This window comes from Diadema antillarum, unplaced genomic scaffold (genome assembly GCF_040938485.1).
Source record: "Diadema antillarum isolate AM-2024a unplaced genomic scaffold, OU_Dant_1.0 scf00000001, whole genome shotgun sequence".
NCBI classification, from domain to species: Eukaryota; Metazoa; Echinodermata; class Echinoidea; order Diadematoida; family Diadematidae; genus Diadema; species Diadema antillarum.
This window is the reverse complement of record NW_027270890.1, coordinates 4,076,292-4,095,463: the sequence shown is the minus strand read 5'-3', so window position 1 is coordinate 4,095,463 and position 19,172 is coordinate 4,076,292. Positions and strand designations below refer to the sequence as shown.

General features: G+C 38.8%; 1 protein-coding gene across 1 annotated transcript in view; it reads right to left on the bottom strand.

Moving 5' to 3' along the window:
- Nucleotides 1–6,383: 6,383 nt before the first annotated feature.
- Nucleotides 6,384–19,172, bottom strand: part of LOC139723068 (uncharacterized) — a 50,411-nt gene continuing 37,622 nt past the window's right edge. Inside the window, exons 23-28 of the mRNA XM_071634373.1 lie at nt 17,276–17,380; nt 15,812–15,974; nt 10,016–10,388; nt 9,329–9,470; nt 8,155–8,445; nt 6,384–6,507 (exon numbers count right to left, since the gene is read on the bottom strand). Of these exons, the coding sequence (XP_071490474.1) occupies nt 6,415–6,507; nt 8,155–8,445; nt 9,329–9,470; nt 10,016–10,388; nt 15,812–15,974; nt 17,276–17,380 (1,167 nt within the window). The 3' untranslated portion in view covers nt 6,384–6,414. The remainder of the gene's footprint in view (nt 6,508–8,154; nt 8,446–9,328; nt 9,471–10,015; nt 10,389–15,811; nt 15,975–17,275; nt 17,381–19,172) is intronic.

Here is a 19,172-nt window from a genome sequence, read left to right as displayed (position 1 = left end):
ATCATAAAGAGATAATCATGCAGCGCTAAATCTTGCTATTACAAGCAAATTCAGGCAGTATGTTTGGTATGACGTTTTCTCCTGTGATTTCAGTGCTCAGTTACCAACCAAGCTGTTACTGTGAAAATTGTTGGCATGCTATGTATCACTGCAAAATGAATTCACACAAAAACGCTTGAATATATTGCCCTTGGAGTTCATTTTATTTCAACCTGGACTTTGTTTTCAATGTGCTAATAATTCCAGACAGCATTATAGTTTGTCCGTGGACATTCACTGTTCCATGTTGGGACAGTCTCAATTCTTTTTTTCTTTTCTTTTGATTTTATGTAGCTTTGTTCTGATGTGTAATTATTTTAATTTGTTGTACATAAAATGCTAAAATGTTATTTCTTTCTAGCAAAGTATGCCCTTACAGACTCTTGTTGCCAAAAAGAGGATGAGTTCTATTGTAGCATAATTATGTGTGTGTATGTTTGTGTATGTGGAAATCAAGCCTGTATTTAATTTTGTGTTTGTGACGACAGCAGTCTATGGAGGAGTGTACAGAATGGAATCAAACCAATGTCCTGTATGATACATGGAGGGAAGTACTACAGGGGATGGAGCGAGATGAGAACCACTGGAAATGGATTGATTTAGTTCTATGGGTGGTGCGGGGGCAGATATTTAAATTGGTTTATGTGGTGGAATCTTTTGACACCTTGGTTGATAATCAAGTGAAGAATTATGTAATCATGATCCATAAAAAAATCATTTAATTAAAGAAGAATACTGGTAGCACATCGCACAGTTCTACCTGATGTCAGTTGCTTATAATAAGAAAAACACATGATGTGATACACAGACCAATCTTACAGTTCATGTCATCTTTCAATCTTAATGTGTAAGGAGTAAACCAGGGCTCACTTTTTAGAGCTGATTCAAGTATTCCCTGTTGCAATGATTACTTGTTACTGTGGCAACAACTTCAGTACAACTGATTGGTTGTTTTCTGGCTGTTGCTGTAGTGATTGTAATTATTGCAGCTTAGTGCAATTACAAATTTTCCATGACGGAATTCTATCTGACCAGCAGGAGTTGGTACTAGATGTGCCAATGCCGACACTCCTGCACAAACCATATGATGATTTCCTGCCATCATTGGCATTGTGAACTTTGACACCAGGTGCACATAGTTTCATACAACAAATAACCCCCAGAATGGAGAGGAAATGGAAGACTACAGTGTCTTGGAAGAGATTGGAAAAGAGAATGTAAGGCTCTTTTATCGCTAGATGTATTCAGATGTGTAAACCGCTATGAAATAATTGTGCTTGAGTATTTTCTGCCCCAGCCTCTGTTTTGAGTTGAGCTATTTAATATGCATCGGTGTCCAGAGCTGCATATTCAAAAGATATTTTGTATTATCTTGTTTTCTTTCTTTCTTGAGGCATTCTTGCCTTGAAAAGTGAAAAAATTAAAGTTTTCATTGTGTTTGTCTTCAGTAAAGAGTGTCTGAAAATCTGTGTTTTTATTTGACTATTGTCTGCAAATTGTAGAGTTTTCGGAGGCAATCGAGCACTGTTAGATCAGCGTATGTGTGTGAAAACATTCACATGAATGTGTAACCAGTTTACGTAGTTCATAAGCGTTTGTCAATACTCTCATAAAGGCTTAAAGGGTGTGTACAGTTCTGGTTGAGGTGAGGATTTAGCTTGTAACGTTTTGCGAGATATTCAGAAAACACTATATGAGATGCCAAAGAGCATGCAATTCTAAGGGGTATCAAAAGTTTATTTGATGAAAATCGTGGCCTGTGTTGTGGCCTGTCGCCTTTTATTATTCTCACTTTTTTGGATATCTCAGCCATTTGAAAACCAAATTTCATCAAATAAATGTTGAATCCTTCTTAAAATTACATGCTCTTTAATATTTCATAGGAGGTTTCTCATTGTCTCACTTAGGAATGTTGAAAACATTAATCCCTCACCTCAGCCAGTACTGTACAGTCCCTTTAATGCATACACGCCTTTCATCTTCTGTCACATTGCAGCTGCTGATATCCTCTGGTTATTTCCCATGCATTCTATCATTAGGCAGATTTCTGGGGTTTGTCAGCACCACACACACACACACACACACACACACACACACACACACACACACCCTCACACACACACACACTATACACTTGTACACACTGCGCTGCATTGTGCATGCAAGCTGTGCCTGTGGAGGCGCTTTGTGTTGTATATATTTTTTGTTTTGTTTTGTCTGTGTGTACTGTAATGTTTTTTAAGTGACTGTGGAGTTATTATTGATTTCCCAAATCAACGATAACTCTCGCTTGATAAAATGGGGCCCTGATATCATCTGACAAGTGCAGGACAAAGAACACAAATTATGCATTTCGCTAAATATGACTTTTATTTTCGCTTTTAAAACATGGGCAAGTCAACAAAAAGAAGCAAAGAATGACAAAGACATTCCCGAATATCATCTTGGAACAGCTTCATATTCCTACTTTTTTTCTTTACATAAATTACTTGGTACTAATGACAAACATTCTCTGCATATTCATGTGTTAATCAAACAAGTCAAAATCTGTGGATGGCATTTTAATGCTCACAGCTACCTAATACTGAAAGCCACAACCTGCTCAGATAACACCACCTACAGTCATACAGTCATTTCCAGCTACAAGTCATTGGGGAGGGGTTTACACAACAAACACCGTGAGTGAATTTCGTCTTTCTTGAGGGAATGTTGGCAGTCTAGGGTTATTTACTGACCTTCCAAGAGGACACCCTCACTATCACCTATCGGGAATCTCATCAATATCTTTACAGGGAGTCAAAAATTGAAACATTGTTTCAAAACGGTGAATGGGGAAATCCAAATGGTACGCGGAAAGGTCAGTAATGACATTGTATTCCTTGTGGTATCATAATATCATTCTCTAACGTGGGAAGCAAAGTCTTGATTACTCCAAACCCTACTAATACATTAACACTTCCAATAATCATAACAGCTTGATGATATGGGTATATTGACAAATGAATACCTGGCACATTGGCATGTAATTCTTTTCAAAAAGAATAAAGCAACCTTACAGTGTACTTTGAATTGCAGACAGTAAGGAATCTTTAATGAAAAAACAAACAAACAAACAAAAAACAAATTGATTGTAACACTAATCAGCCAAATGGCAACCCCCCCCCCCCAAGAAAAAAACAATCACATTGTCTCTTCTTCAGCCAAAGTCTTGTGATCAGTCATGTGACATCTGTGTATTACTCTGTTTCTCCCTTTCTTCAGTCCCACATGTATTAATGCCAGTAAGCTGATTGAATCCCTTCCACATCCTAACCACCCGTCATTGTTAACCTAAAGATAGAAACGTCCTTGTTTGGAAAAGTGTTCAGAGACCTCTTTTAGCAAATACATCCAGAACTGTAAAAGTTACTAGCTGTGCATAACATTGTATTAATTTCACTCTTTTTTACCTTCATTTTCAAAAGATGGTGTAATGGCTGTGTATAAAGCTGACAGAAAATAAAAAAAGAAAAAATATGTGCACAATTCTCTTGCGTCTTCACAAATTCTTGTATACAAAGAAAATACTTCTGCCAAAAATGGATAAACACAGATTAAACATACACAGACACAATTCTTTTTCTGTTTTCTCCCTATTATATCTATGATATGTTTCTGTGGATATACTTTGCTATCTGTATGGATGCTTAACTATAAAATGTGTCAACACATCTGCATTAAACAAGTAAAACATTTTACTCATAGATTGAAATACCACATAATGCAATACACAGTGTGCCTATCAAAATTGTTGAAGCAACTGCTCATTTGAAAGTCCTCATTCTCTTGACTTTGTTTCCAGACCTTTTAACTTTAATGTCACCTACTCATCTGACAGTCACAATGGAAAAATAACACAAATTTCACCATCAGAGGGCTCCCTCCATAATCATAAATCATTGTTTTTTCTTTCACGGCAACCAAAATGTATGCTTTCATGTCTATATTTTTCCCTTTTCCATATTAACTAACCATGCCCACCAATACATGCATTTTTGTCCAGACTCAAAGGTGTAAATTTCAAGGAGACTCAATACGGACGAACAGCTGGAAATAGTTATACACGTAATCATTTTCTTAATAAGAACCAAACACCAGCAATGGATGGTACAAGGATAACCAAAAACTGATCCCCTACAGGTTGTCCTAGTCACACACAGGTGACTTTAAAATGCAGTAGACATAGTGAACACATTTACACAAAGGATTCAAATCGCATACTGATGCAAAAAAAAAAACAACAAACAAACAAACAACAACAACTCTGGTTTATCATATCAACATGGAACAATGCATCTCAATATAACATGTAATCTGTACAATTTTGGCTCAGATATAACAACACAGTGCTTTTGGTATATATGACTGATTGCAAACAAGGCACATGGAATCAACATCTTTCAAGTGGTGCTTTTAGAAGCTTAAAAACTGGATATTTTAGCAATGAGATTTGAACTTCAACATTTGCAAATAGAGAGCTAAAAAGGTGTTGATGCGGTTCAGCCTCATCAGCAGTAATGCCCTTTCTGCTATCAACTAACTATACACTTTTTCATCCCTTGCCGAGAACATGTACGATGACTTTAATGGTGTACATTTTCTAATTGGTGCATGAAGATAATGAGCAATTCGAAGATGTAAATTCAAGCTGTTAAATAAAACATCTATAATGGAATGATATCTTATGGGTAGCAAATACAATAAAGAGCATTCATAAATAGCCGCAACATACCCCTTTGGTTTTTGCGAATTCAAAAAAGGCTACAAAAATTTCCTGCATACCTCATATACTTCTTGACTTCACATAAATGCTGTATATACCCCACTGTTTTGTGAGTGAATTAGAAAATAAACAGCTACAAACATCTGTATGCACCAAATTTTGTGCCCTGATTACTATTCACAAAATTAACAGCATAACAAAATATTGACTCCTGTTAAATGCAACATACACCGTCCCCATGGTGAGAAAATACAGACCTTGTTTCTTTTATTGGAACAATATTTCTTTCTCATTCTTTCACTGTGGTTCTTGATGGTGAGTTTAACTATTCTTGAAATAGCCCTACACAGCCCGATTCATAAATAATCATGCTCACAAATCTATGCAATGTACAGTGTGTGGATAGTTTTGATGACTCATAATACTTCCCGATTGCATTATACTTCTAAAACAGGCAATGAAGGATAGTCACACTGGGTATGTTGCCCCTGATTAACAAATTGCACTTCACCAATGTAAATAAAGACTGATTATTCAGTGTTTGAATAATAGGCATGATAAGAAATCATGGGCATACATACCACGGTGGGGTTTGAACCCATAACCTTCTGATTGCTAGACAGACGTCATATCCACTATACCAGTAATTATATAATCACTAGCCATCACTGGCTATTGAGCAGAAGCTCGGTAGTCTAGTGGGTATGACGCCTATGTAACAATTAGGAGGTTGTGGATCCAACTCCCACCAGAGTTTGTATGGCTCAAGATTTTTTGATCATGGCAACTCCTCTGAGCACTGAATAATCAGTGCATATTTACACCGATGAAGGGTAAATTTGTCAATCAGATGTGATAAAAACTTGATGCAAGAATCATTAATTTGATCACATTACATCACATATGTCAGGAGTAAGAAATGAACAAGAATTCAGTTTCTCATTTGCTGGGTTGAAGTGATACTATATCAATTAACAAAGAACAGTAAGTTTGAACTTCCCTGCTAAAAACCTGATGAAAACTGGTACTTAAAATAATTGCAAGTGTAATCAACCCATTAAATACGGCATCATTTTGTTGTAATGACCACAGCCCTAGATATTCCCGACAATGTAGTCGACAAGTAAAGGAATTCTTTTTAATCAAAGCTCTCAATGACTACCCCCCCCCCCCCCCATTATACCTAAACATATCATGAGTCATGGAAGGAACATAGCATAGATGACACCAGTATGACAGAAACATGCACAAAAACATGAGATTGCAACATTTACACTTAAACTTCAACATTTATGTAAGCTTTTCATCCAAACTACATTGTAGCTCCATGGAAGATTGTGGCACACTGAAAATTTTTAATCTATCAGCTGTCGTCCTGTTCATATATTCACTGACAGTCAAATTAATAGTCATGTGGCACTTAGAATGGCCACATGGTCCAGACACACCTAGCAACAGCTGTCAGATCCAGGCACGCCCGGCAATGGCCTTCAGGTCCAGACACACCTAGCTACAGTCTTCAGATCCAGACACACCTAGCAACAGCCTTCAGGTCCTGACAACCCCGACAACAGTCACTGAACCGAGACATATCTGTATGATACCAAAGCTCCTTAATGGCCTAGAGTGGGGAATTCATTCTCCAGGACGATGTACGTACGGCAAGTCGGACACGTCTTCTGCCTTTTAAGCCAGGGCATGATACACTGCAACAAGAAATAAACATAGAAAACAATTTTAAAAATGGTCCCTACAAATCCTGGATAAAAATGTCTTTCCAGTAGTTTTGGCAACCTATGAAATACTATCAAATATCTTCCCACTGTCATATCTGACATCATTTGATATTCATAGTGTACTTAGAGTTGGTAATAAGCAAACTGCTTTGAATAAAAATTTTGATGACTGGTCGCTGACAAGGGAACTTCTGCCCTGAAAAAAACGATTACCATAGTCTGAAAGAAGCCACACCTGCCCAAAACTTTTCAGAGTTCATTATCTACATGTAAAACTTTGATAGCTATGTCAGCTAACTTTGTTAACATGTTCTCATTAACTTCTCACATGATAAAACACCAGTGAAAGCAAATTTACAAATCAATCACTGAAAACAAAATTTGAACCAGTTCCCCACTTGAAACGTATGCTTGCTTGCAGGAAGTAAAACATACAAAATATATAAAATGCACAATTCTTAAATATAAAGAAGAATATTCCCCGAGAAGCTGATAGAGAAATATTACCTACATTACAGCAAGAGATGTTGTAATGATATCAGCAATGAAGTAATCAAAAGCATAACTCCAATTTTTGCTTTAGTTAATAAAAAAAGAAAAGAAAAGAAGATTGATAACTAGACGTGAATGAATCATTTTCTTAGTGTTAAAAGAAGAGAGAGGAAATACAAAGAAATACAATGACAATTCCTGGTTCCCAAGACCCAATGCTCAACAAAGAAATAGATACAGCTGAGCCGTGGAGTCTCAGGCCTCGAATTAACCGACGGCCACCGACGGCCATGGCCGTCGGTGCCCCTCTCGTTGGCCGCAATGCCTTTTTTTCCTTGATCAAAGTTACGGCCAAAAAAAATGTGCCCTTTTTCTTGTGGCCATGGTGCCCTTTTAGAATGAAAGTTATTATTTATGACATATAATATGCCCTTTCTCAAAGTCTACACTTTAATAAGCTTGAACAACTTTCCTGATCTCAAATATCATACCTTCAGTTCACTCGCGTCCCAATATATCTGATTCAAACTCAAAAGTATCTTTCCGAGATACGAGACGACGTGTACATAAATGTACGCCCGACCGGCTCTTACCGTCCCGACTGCCTCCGCAGCGCAGCGGCCATAGAGTTACTAGCTAGGCAGCGGCGGGCCGGAGCAAGTGGTCGCAAGCCATGCTAAAAAATGCCAGGCCTGTCGGACGGCTGCGAGCATTGCCATCTCTCTCGCTCTACGTTGCATGCCCACATGCTCAAGCAAAATGGCGCCGGAAGTGCTCCAAAGCGAGCGTGGCGTATGTGTTGAGAACGTACAGTATTACAGAACCTACATCGTATTGCGTATGGCCCACTGCCTAACGTCGTCTGCTGCGGAGAGATCTTATGCGTGCGTGCGCTGCTGGAGTGTAGCAGCACGGTCGATTGCATACAGCTCTATGGGGCATTCACATCACGTATAAACACCCAACATGCCCTTTCCAATGTGGCCTTGGTGCCCCTCTGACTGACCTAAGTGCCCTTTAATGGCTGGCCTCTTGGTAAAAGTGCCCATTTCTAAATGGCCTTGCCCCTCCAAAATCCTATTTCGAGGCCTGGAGTCTAGTAGTGTCGAAAGGAAAGAGACTTACTTTTTTGTGGAAGGTATGGCCACAGGTGAGCTCCAGCAAGTTATCTCCGTCCATCTCATCATGACAGATGACACACGGATCCTCCTCCATATCCTCCCCATCTCTAAGCTCCTTCTTCCAGTTGATTCCAGGCTCTGTCTTACTCACCTGCCCCCAGGCCGGCTGGGCGGGGCTGGGGGCTGGCTGATACTGGGTGGGGCGCCTGGACTGTAGCTCACTATTTGTCTGTGGTACAGTGGGACGGGCAAGGAGGCCTGTGCTGTAGCTGAGTTGTCCGGTGTTCAGTGTTCTCTGTGGAGGGACAAAGTAGATGTAGGATGGCAACTCTCATAAAGCATCGGCCAGCCGGCAAAGAATTATGGTTAACAGACGGATATCAAAGGCTATCAATGCCTTTTCACAGCATGCAACATCAAACAAATTAAAACTATGACAGCATCAAGAAACACAAATGGACATGTTCCCTTCTCACGAAACTTCTATCAGGATGTGCATCATATAACAAAGTTCCAAGATCATTGACCTCCGATAAATGATCTTAGATTCACTTACATTACATCAATGACCTCAGATCACTGATATTAGATCAACAGCCTTAGATTCACTTACCTTCAATTACAAACCTTTACTGGTTTTTAATTTTTTTTGAATGTTACCAACTATTACTGCTTATTTACACTTATTCTACATCAGTAATGTTAAATTTGTATGATATCCAGATAACATCATCATATGAGTCAATAGCAAGAGACTACAAAAAAAAAAAAATTCTGTTCTCACAGGAGTCCAATAGGCCTAAATGAGAATAATGCCTCCTGTGACACTTTGTGGCGGAGGCATAAAAATGGTAAAAGTCTAATACTCCTGCACCTTTTACATTTCACACATGCTTGTATTACCTATGAATGTAGCAAACTTGGGGGAGGGGGCAGCTTTGATGGGCGGGGGGAAGGAGCATGGTGTCTATTTGTATATCTTATCACACTGCCAAAAATACCTGTCAAGTATATAGAAAGATCTGACCATCATTTTCAAACAAAGGATCAAAATGTAAAAAACTGGCCCCAATTCGGTACCAGCCCTCGAAAGTACATTTTCTACTGTATTTTGTTAGAGTATTTCTGGTTTTCATAGAATACAAAGTATTGTCCCACATCTAAAACTGGGTTCTCACCTGAGATGCAGTGTTAGCCGGGTCCCGATGTCTCTTACGAACGAGGTCAGAGACTCGCACCATGATGTCGTCCACAGATAGACCAGAGAGGGAGCCCTTGTTTGCCGTTCTGACTTCTTTTAGAAAGTTAGTCAGCTGGACCCTGTAATATGGAGGTGGGTGTAACATTAATCGGTATGGATGGGGACTTGGGGTATATTTTTCATCTTCCTTCAGTTGGGATTAACAATAGCAGCACTATACTTGTCTACACTCTTCAAGATTACTTCTGATTATCTATGCTGTACCTGTATCTTTTCTAATCATATTAGTTGGTTGCACATTAACTGACAGGAAATAGGAAATCTGTTAAAAAATGCATGGCCAGGGATGTTTCATTTTCATCACATTAAAATTGGAGTAATGCAACGGTATACTTTACAGCAAAAAAAAAAACCAAACAAACAAACACAAACAACAGAGATTCTCAAGAGTTAATTCAATACAGCCATAATACATTTATTAAATCTATTTGAATTGATAATCTATCAGCTTCATTTCTGTATTTCTTTCTTTTGGTTTTATAAGCTAACATACATTTTCCACAGATGCTTAGATGCTTGCCCTAATATACTCAGGGCCTCATCCTCAATGGGTTAAAATCAACAATTCTAGTGAGTAAATGAACAGAAGAAAAGTTATGCTCACTTGTTGTAAGTGGGAAACTTTGTGCTGAGTCTCAGCATGATGCGTTCAAAGCTATTCTTTGGTTTCACTGCCGGCTGCTGCTGCTGCTGTGGTGTTATGGAGGGTGTAGTCCCAGTGGCTCCCCAGGGCTGTGTCTGGGATTCTAGCGCTCTCTGCTTGGCCTGGAGGTTAGCGTAGCCCTGGGCCTGAGCCTTCACCGCAAAGGAGTGCTGTGGTTGATTGCCCCCGTTACTTCCAGCCACGAGTGGTGGGTATGCAGTGTCTGACTTCACTGACCCCAGAGCCTGGGCCAGGGCTTGGGCTTTGCGCTTGGCATCAGACACAGTGAGGGGCTGGGAGGGTGCACGTATGAAGTCAACTGCAGCAACACCTGCTGTGTGACACATGACATATCATATGAAGAAATTCTCTTTTCACTCACATTCGTAACACCTTAGTTTGCACATTTGGTTAACCCTAACTAGGCCGGGCTATTTAGGTAGATGATAGAGCCAAGGGGGGGGGGGGGGGGGGGGGGGGGGGGGGGGGCCTCGGCCGGGGGTCGACTGCGCGATCACAATGAAAATTGGCACACACATTGCTTATGATGTAATCTAAAGTACCATAAAGTTAATTTTTCAAAAAATTATTGTTTATGCTAAATTATCTTAATTTATGCATAATGATGCATGAAATCAGATAATTTGATATAAATCACTAAATAAAGCTCAAAACAGGCACATTTTTTGTGTAAATATTCTTTTTAGTGTCCTTAGCACACGTACAAGAAAAAAATTGTGCCATCAGAAAAATTTAAGTATTTTATTGTTTTTTTATTTCTTATGTATTTCTTAATTTTTTTACTTTTTTTTTCTTTTTTTTTTCAATGAAATTTGTCCGCGACATTGTTCCAAACAAGAAAATATGTTAGTTGATTTTAATCAATAAAACCCCAAAATAATCATGCTTTTATGAAATTGGCCTGTAAGCACAGTTTGCATTGAAATTGTACACGAATTCACGTTTTTGAGCAATTTTTGGTCTGAGATGCACGTACATATTTATGCCCAACTTCGGAGCCGCGCCCGGGTATCGCACATTTGGTGTCAAATGATGCGGGAGACTCGATAGAAAAAAGTCACGAAACATCGCGGCGATAGCTTTTTGCGATAGCGATACATCCCACGGAACGTTGAGTGGGTGGGGGGGGGGGGGGCCTCAGAGGCCTCCCGGCCTAGTTAGGGTTAAGAGATAAACATCGTTATGACGGACTGTCCCCAGTGAGAATGAGATTTTTATCTTCACAACATTGATGATCATTTTAACCTTTCTAGTTTCGCGATGAAAGACAATTTGAGCAAATTTGTTTCTCCTTGATCAAGACAGGCAAACTTGGGAGCGGGAGAAAAAAAACTGACGCTTATAGTACAGTAACTACAGTGCACTCCCGTTACAACGAACACGGTTATAACGAAATTTCGTTATAACGCAGTAAAACTTTTGGTCCCAAAATTAACACCATTAAAGTCTATGGTACAAAATTCGTTTACAACGAACACAGTTATAGCGAAATTTCCGTTATAACGAAGTCTTTTCCGAGCGTCACTGACAAAGAAAAACAAAAGAAATGTGCTCCGTTATAACGAAATGCGAATAGCTTTCGAAAATACGTAGCGGAACAAGCATTTATAGCGTCTCTACACGGGTGAACGCTTCACACCACTGTGTGTTCGCTCCTTGTGTCAAGCACAGTTTCTGAGGGGAACTTGCGTTTATTATTGTAATACAGATATCCCATCACATTTCACATAGCTTTCCAGTGTATGATGAGTATTCAGCAAGCAGAATATGATATATATCCGTGGTTTCCTTGTTTTCGTTATATATTGTATTTGTTCGGTTATAACGAAATTTCGTTATAACGAAAGAAAACTGCCGGTCCCGAGCATTTCGTTATAACGGGAGTGCACTGTATCTAACCACTGCCGTTCAAATTCCTCATGTCAACTCATCATTGACAAAAGGTTTGTACAGAAGACAAAAAACACTCATTGAGTATATTGAAGTCTATTCAATGCAATGATTATCAATACAAAGAAGCCTGTGCTTCTTCCTTCTTATTATAAATCTTTGTCATGATCTTAAATGTTTTACATTATGCAAGCACAGCTCGGCCGTAATCTGGCAGAACTCCCTAAGTCGATTTTGGTCGATTTTCAGGTTTTGAGTGTTTTGTGTGTTTTTTCTCATGCTCTTTCAAGTGGGCCAAAAAATAAGTTGTGAATCGGTACAGAAAGTTATTTTTAGAAAGTGATTTTGGCAAAATTCCTGAGGAGAGAGGGCGATTAATCTGGCAGAACTGCGTAAGTCGAGATTCGAAATGAATTTTCCGATGTTAATCAGGCAGAACTGCGTAAGTCGACTTACGACAACGCTTGGACCAAGGTGTTCCTGCATCCCGCACGGATATGGTATATCTTAACACGCGCGTGCGCGACCTTGGTAGTGACGAACGCTCTGCGCGTTCAGGTTAGCAGTGCCTAGCTAGCTAGCTAGCTAGCTAGACACGTCGTGCGGCTACGTGTATTGTACACGACGACAGTCACGCTAAAGCAATAACCCTCGTTACTCTTGGGGGAAATTGCCACTTTCTTTCCCTTCATAGACTGGCAGGCTTCAAAACAGGTCAATATGCGGTATGCCTTACTATTAAGTTTTGCTACAATCTAGTGTTTTTTAAGCCTAGAGCATTTCTAGATCTAACAAACGTTATAGTTTGCATCTTGTCTGACATCACGCTCCAGTCAACTTTAGGCCTACTTGGTACTGCTGCAGCACTTGTCCATTGTTAGTGTACGTGAAATCAATGTACTGTGCGGTAGCGTAGGTCACGCGAACAACAATATCTGTAATCCATTGACCATAGCTTCTTATTTTATTTTTCATTGTAATAAGCGGTTAGTGGGCTTGGATCTATGGGATTGATCTCGAGAAGTTTAATGAATATCTAGGATACCGTCTATAACGATGGCATTTTCGATCCAATCCTACAGACGTCCGAAATTGACCAATACTAACACTTTTACAGTTTACTTTTTAATACCGGTACCGTACCGGTACTCCCAGTAAATTGTGCAGTAGGGGCCTACTACTAGTAGACTACTGGGGCCTACCGTTACTTAACTTAGGCTGAATCACCGGTTATTCTGTCTTTACTCAGTTTTCTATTTTTCTAGATTTGATTCGGCCAGACATTCTTGAAGTCTGTAATATGAAGAATCTAGAATCTACAGGTTAAACGCTAAATTATAAACATTTAGCCCTAGAAATAGATCTGAAACTTAGATTTAGATCTGTGTTCTATACATTACTACTAGTACTAGGGGCCTACTACTAGACATTATAGGCTATAGACTTTATAGACTTACCGTTAGTCATTATAGATAGGCATGTTAGGCTTTATGTTGTTCTTAGATCTACAACATTAGTACCTTCTAGGCCTAGATCCCCAATAAACAGTCTAGCTGTAACGCTAGATTTAGCCCCTACCTGGATATAGAGTCTAGCGTTAGATCTAGAGTCTAGACTAGAAAATCTAGAAACTAATTTTCATTGATCTACTAGTCTGTTATAATGACGCCCCAAAATAGACGTCTGGATGTTACATAGACCTAGACAATCGAGTAGACAGAGTTCGAGAGTTCTCGTACGTTTTTAATAGGCCTGCGTAGAAATAGATAGTAACGGTTAGAACACTACTACCCTAACGTTAGTACTGTAAGTAGTTAGTGACAATAAGGCCTACAGTAGGACTAGGAGTCGACACAAACGAGAACTAGGGTCTATTTTTTTATTTTCTAATAAAGCTGTGAATAAACTTTTAGTCAGGCCTAGCTCCTCGTATTCTTTAGTTTAAATAGAGTTTAGGCCTTCAGCCAAAAGGGTCTAGGCTTACTCTTACTTTGGGCATAGAGTAGGAATACTAGGATAATGATGAGATCAGTAGGCCTATCGTATGCAGATTCCTACGTACCGCTCTACTAGTACTAGTCTCTAGATGTCTAGTGTATCGTTAGGCCTGAATAGACTACGGTCTAGACGGTCTACAGTGTAGTACCTGTAGTCTTGATGAACAATATAGCTTAACATCTAGAACCTAGTCTAATATTATTCTTAGTCCAAATGTAATGCTTCATGAGATCGACAATAACCCAAGCAGCAGCCAGGCTTTTGATGTAGCAGTACTTCTTGTGCCGCTAAATAATACTGAAACATGAACACAGACTGACAACATTTGGGGAAAGCAAGTTATTTTCCATATACAAATGAATGGATAAAATGAAATTAAATGTGAATCAATAATGATGACTTTATACAATACAAATATTTCAAAAAAATTGTATTCGATCTAAAATATTCATTGTTTTGACACTGCATCCGCTGAATAGTAAGAGGGTGGATGGTAAAATACGATAGACAACCCGCAGAAAATAGACCGAGATACGTAGTTCTGGTTGATAAACCACGTGTTTATCAGCCAGAACTGCGTATCTCTAGGAGATACGCAGTTCTGGCTGATAAGCACGTGGTTGACGACAAAAAGAGATACGTAGTTCTGCCTGATGAAACACGTGCTTATCAGGCAGAACTGCGTATCTCCTAGAGATACGCAGTTCTGCCTGAAAAACCCCCCGCATGGCCAAAAACTTACGCAGTTCTGGCTGATCAACCCGGGCACGTGACCAGAGATACGCAGTTATGCCAGATTACGATCGCAAAAATTTGGCGACGATTAATCTGGCAGAACTGCGTAAGTTTTTTAAATTGGTAATTTTTACTACTTAAAAAGGTCAAATTGTCATTTTTTTGCTGGAAATAAATTCTTTAGACCAATTATGACCGAGAAAAGAGGAAAAATGCAACTCATCGTATCTCAGTTTAGAAAGGTGTAACATTGAATCTTTAAACCCGATTTCTGGCGTAATGTGTTAAAGGAGATACGCAGTTCTGCCAGATTACGGCCGAGCTTTTATGCTGATTTGTGTATTTTTCAAATATTTTCATGTTGTTTTAATTATGCTTTTGACATAAGTTGTGGAAATAGTGAAGTAAGGGGAAGCAATAGCCTGCTCATTCAAATGACCTTGGTATCTTATAATATTGTTGGAACTACATTATAACCCCTGAGCACATTATTCTGTGACAGGAGTTAGGGTATATCGGCAGTTAATTCTGCGATGGAAAAAATATACACGTATATATATTCTCTCCCAAATGCCCTCATTAGGCAGAAGAACATGATACTGTATAGGCTGTTATTTTCACATACAGATATTTTCGCGAATGAGGAGGTCATATACATTTTTGCAAACTGACGCCGACGCTAAATGCGCTATTACCCCAGAGCATGGAGACATTTTCGCGTGTTATTAAATTCACGATCCAATTGAGATTCGCGAAATTTGTGAAAATTAAACCCCATGTGAAAACAACAGCTTATACAGTATTTTTAGATACATGTCACATACAGCAATGATTTGATATCCGATATCTGATATCACCATCACTAGTGTCATCATCAGACATAGATGCATAATTTCTGTTTCTCATGATATATTCCCTGTGCCAGCCAATGACAGAATTCAAATCCCCCATCATCTAGTTCCACTGGCCTAAGTGACAGTAGAAAATGAAGAGACATCTCCTTCAAAAAATACCAGAGCTGAGCTGATGGTCATTTCATATTTGTGGGATAAAGAATCTCGGAACAGCTTCCACCCCAAGGCCAATCCAACCACAAGACTCTCATCTTCTTACCAGGATTCGCACTGGCACCATCCATGAGCATTCTGCCTTGGTTGTCATAGTTACGCTCTGCTCTAAAAGGAGCATCCAGCCAGGAGCCTGTAGCAGCTTGTGACATAAGATGGACTTGTGGTAACATCTGACTGGGTAATGGAGCGCCACTGGGCGTCTTTTGCTAGGGAAGGGAGATCAATGTTACATAATGAATGAGTTAACTCTTTTTTATTTCATACCTATGTGTGTCATACAAGATAACATACAATATCTTTCTCAAAAAGTGCTCCGTTTGAGACTTAAAGAAAACAATATTCAGGCTAAACGTTCTGTACAAGTCACTCTATTAGACATCTGCTGCTCAGTCAAGGAGAAAAGACTAAAAACATTCTTCAACCATAAACATCAAATGCCTGTATCTTTCCTTCATCAATCGAAGCATGTCTGATGGAGAACGTTGGTGGAAGACTTCCAAGACAGCGAGCTAATTCCACATCACAATGCGGATATAACTATGTATTGCATGGGTCAGTCAATAATCAAGCAGTGATTGGTCAGCTCATTCTACATCCGATGCCGTTAAAACTGTATATTGCCTCAGTCAGTCAAATATCAGTCAGTGATAGATAAATATGATCATGTGATAGTGAACCAATTGTACTATTCTCCCTTGGGAGAACATGCTAACATGTTTTATAAAATGGGTTCAAGAATGTAGCCAATTGGAAGCGCAGAAATGAGTCACGTGTGCCTCCATTAATTTCTCACTAACATCCACGGCCTGACGTCACAACGTCTACACTAGCAGTGCGCACTCAATCAGTTGTTACAAGTGCATCGCGCGCTACTATACGCGCGGTCAATCCTGTAAACAACTTCTCGTTTGGGCTGCCGGCCGGCCTTTCTTGTAATTGTGTGCATAACATGTGTGGCATACGTATACTGTACTCTTATACGTACAGTACTTATATGTGCGGGATTTCCGAGTGCCACGTGCTTAAATACATCTTCGGACATCTTACAAAGGTACGTGAAAAATGCTGTTAGTTTTTGACCCATTTTATAAAACAAATGATGCACAGGATTATTTCGTGGCGTTAGTGGAGATGCAGGTCACTCTCAGGTATTTACAATGTAGTGCAACATGCACTCGGCTTCGCCTCGTGTATGTTTTACAATTGTAAATACCCTCGAGTGCGCTACATCTCCACTAACGCACTCTATCCTGTGCATCATTTGTATAACCACATATGAAATTTTTGAGTGTGTACTGTGGTATACACTGTGTATGACAGATCCTGAAGCTCTATACACTTGTATGTTCACGTTTTGCTGGCTGCAGGCTTGTTGATGATATTGTAAAAAAGTTAATGGAAAATTCAAGCACTAATCTCAAAAACTACTGTGACTAACCCACATAATGTGTCAGATGATGACTTCACCATCAATGATATTGACACCCCAGTGACAATTGACCCTTACCTCTTGGAGACCCTCAGGCTTGTAAACGAAGGGTATTTCCACCGGTGTGAGGGAGTCCAGGGTAGCACCTTCTCCAATCATCCTAACCTGTTTCTGAAACTTAGTCTGTAGGATTAAAGACAGAGTTGGGAGTGGCTTCTTCAGATCAAGTTTGATGTTAGAGAAACCTCTTAAAGGGATGATACAGTATTGGTGGAGATGAGAATTGGGCTTTTAACTTTTTGCGAAATACCAAGAAAACACTTATGAAATAGTACAGAGCATACCATTTTAAGAGGAATTCAAAGTTTATTTGATGAAAATTGGGTTTGGAATGACCGAAATATCCAAAAACAAAGTAAAACAAAGCGATCGTAATGAAGTGTGGGTCCCACACTCATTAGAATCGCTCTGTTTTGGATATTTCAGCTATTTCAAAAGCAATTTTCATCAAATAAATGTTGAATTCCTCATGGAATTACATGATCTTTCATATTTCATAAGAGGTTTCTCATTATCTCACAAAAAATGTTAGAAACCTGAAATTAGGTCTCAACCAAAACTATACGATCCCTTTAACCCTTTGTATGCTTGAGTAATGATTGGTACTCAGAGCCCTATAACACTAAACACTCTGTCAAAAAATCCCTGGCACAAAAAGTATTAAAATAAACTGATCATTAGTCTTTGAGGTTTCCATCTAGAACTCGACAACATTACACTGACTTGCTGCAGATTAGACACCCGTACATTAATATACATTCTGATCATTTAATGCTCACTATTGTAAGTATGTATATAACAGTGTAAACTATTTAACTAATACCTCTACAGCCACACTTTGTAATAGAATATTTTCATCTGTTGCTCCCAAACTGTGGAATCAACTACCCCAAACAACCAGCAATACATCATCATCTTCAAGAAAACATCTTAAAAACTCACTTGTTTCATTAATGATCACATTGTAAATTCATTTGAACATATTTGTTAATGGAAAATATGCTATATTTTATATTGTTATTATCATTAATATAATAATAATGATAATAGTAATAATAATAATAATAATAATAATAATAATAATAATAATAATAATAATAATAATAATAATAATAATAATAATTATTATTATTATCATTATTATTACTAATATTATCATTATTTCTAATAATGTTATTAACATTATTATAATTATTATAATTATTATTATTACTATCATTATTATTACATCTGCAAGGGAAAGGGATAGGTTATGCTTTCGTTACTGTTGGTTTGTTCGTTCGTTTGTTTGTTTGTCCGTGTGCAAAATAACTCAAAAAGTAGAGAACGGATTGGGATGAAACTTGCAGGAAAGGTTGAGAATGAAACAAGTATCAAACGATTAACTTTTGGTAGTGATCCGAGAATTTTTGGGGAATTTATGAAGGATTTTTGATAATTTGGCAGGCAGGGTCAATGAACTTGGGAGTTCAGGCTGCGGGTATTTGAGGTTTGCATGCGCGCACTCTGCTAGGGCGAGGCGCGCCGTGCAGCTGAGGGTTTATGATGTAACAAAGGCTTCTATACTGGGAAATTGGGTGACTTCCAGCACACAATGCTACAAAGTACGTATGGATGAAAATCACTGATATCTCTATGGAAGAACAAGATCAGTGGTGGAAATGAGCGGCATGCTTAGTGGAGGTCTGCACTCTCAGAGTGCTTTTCTAGTTATTATTACCTCCGCCAAGGGAGGAGGTTATGTTTTCGTTACCGTTGGTTTGTTTGTTAATTAGTTCGTTCGTTAGTTTGTCCGTGTGCAAAATAACTCAAAAAGTAGTCAACGGATTGGGATGAAACTTGCAGGAAAGGTTGAGAATGACACAAGTAACAAACGATTAACTTTTGGTAGTGATCTGAGAAGTTTTGGGGAATT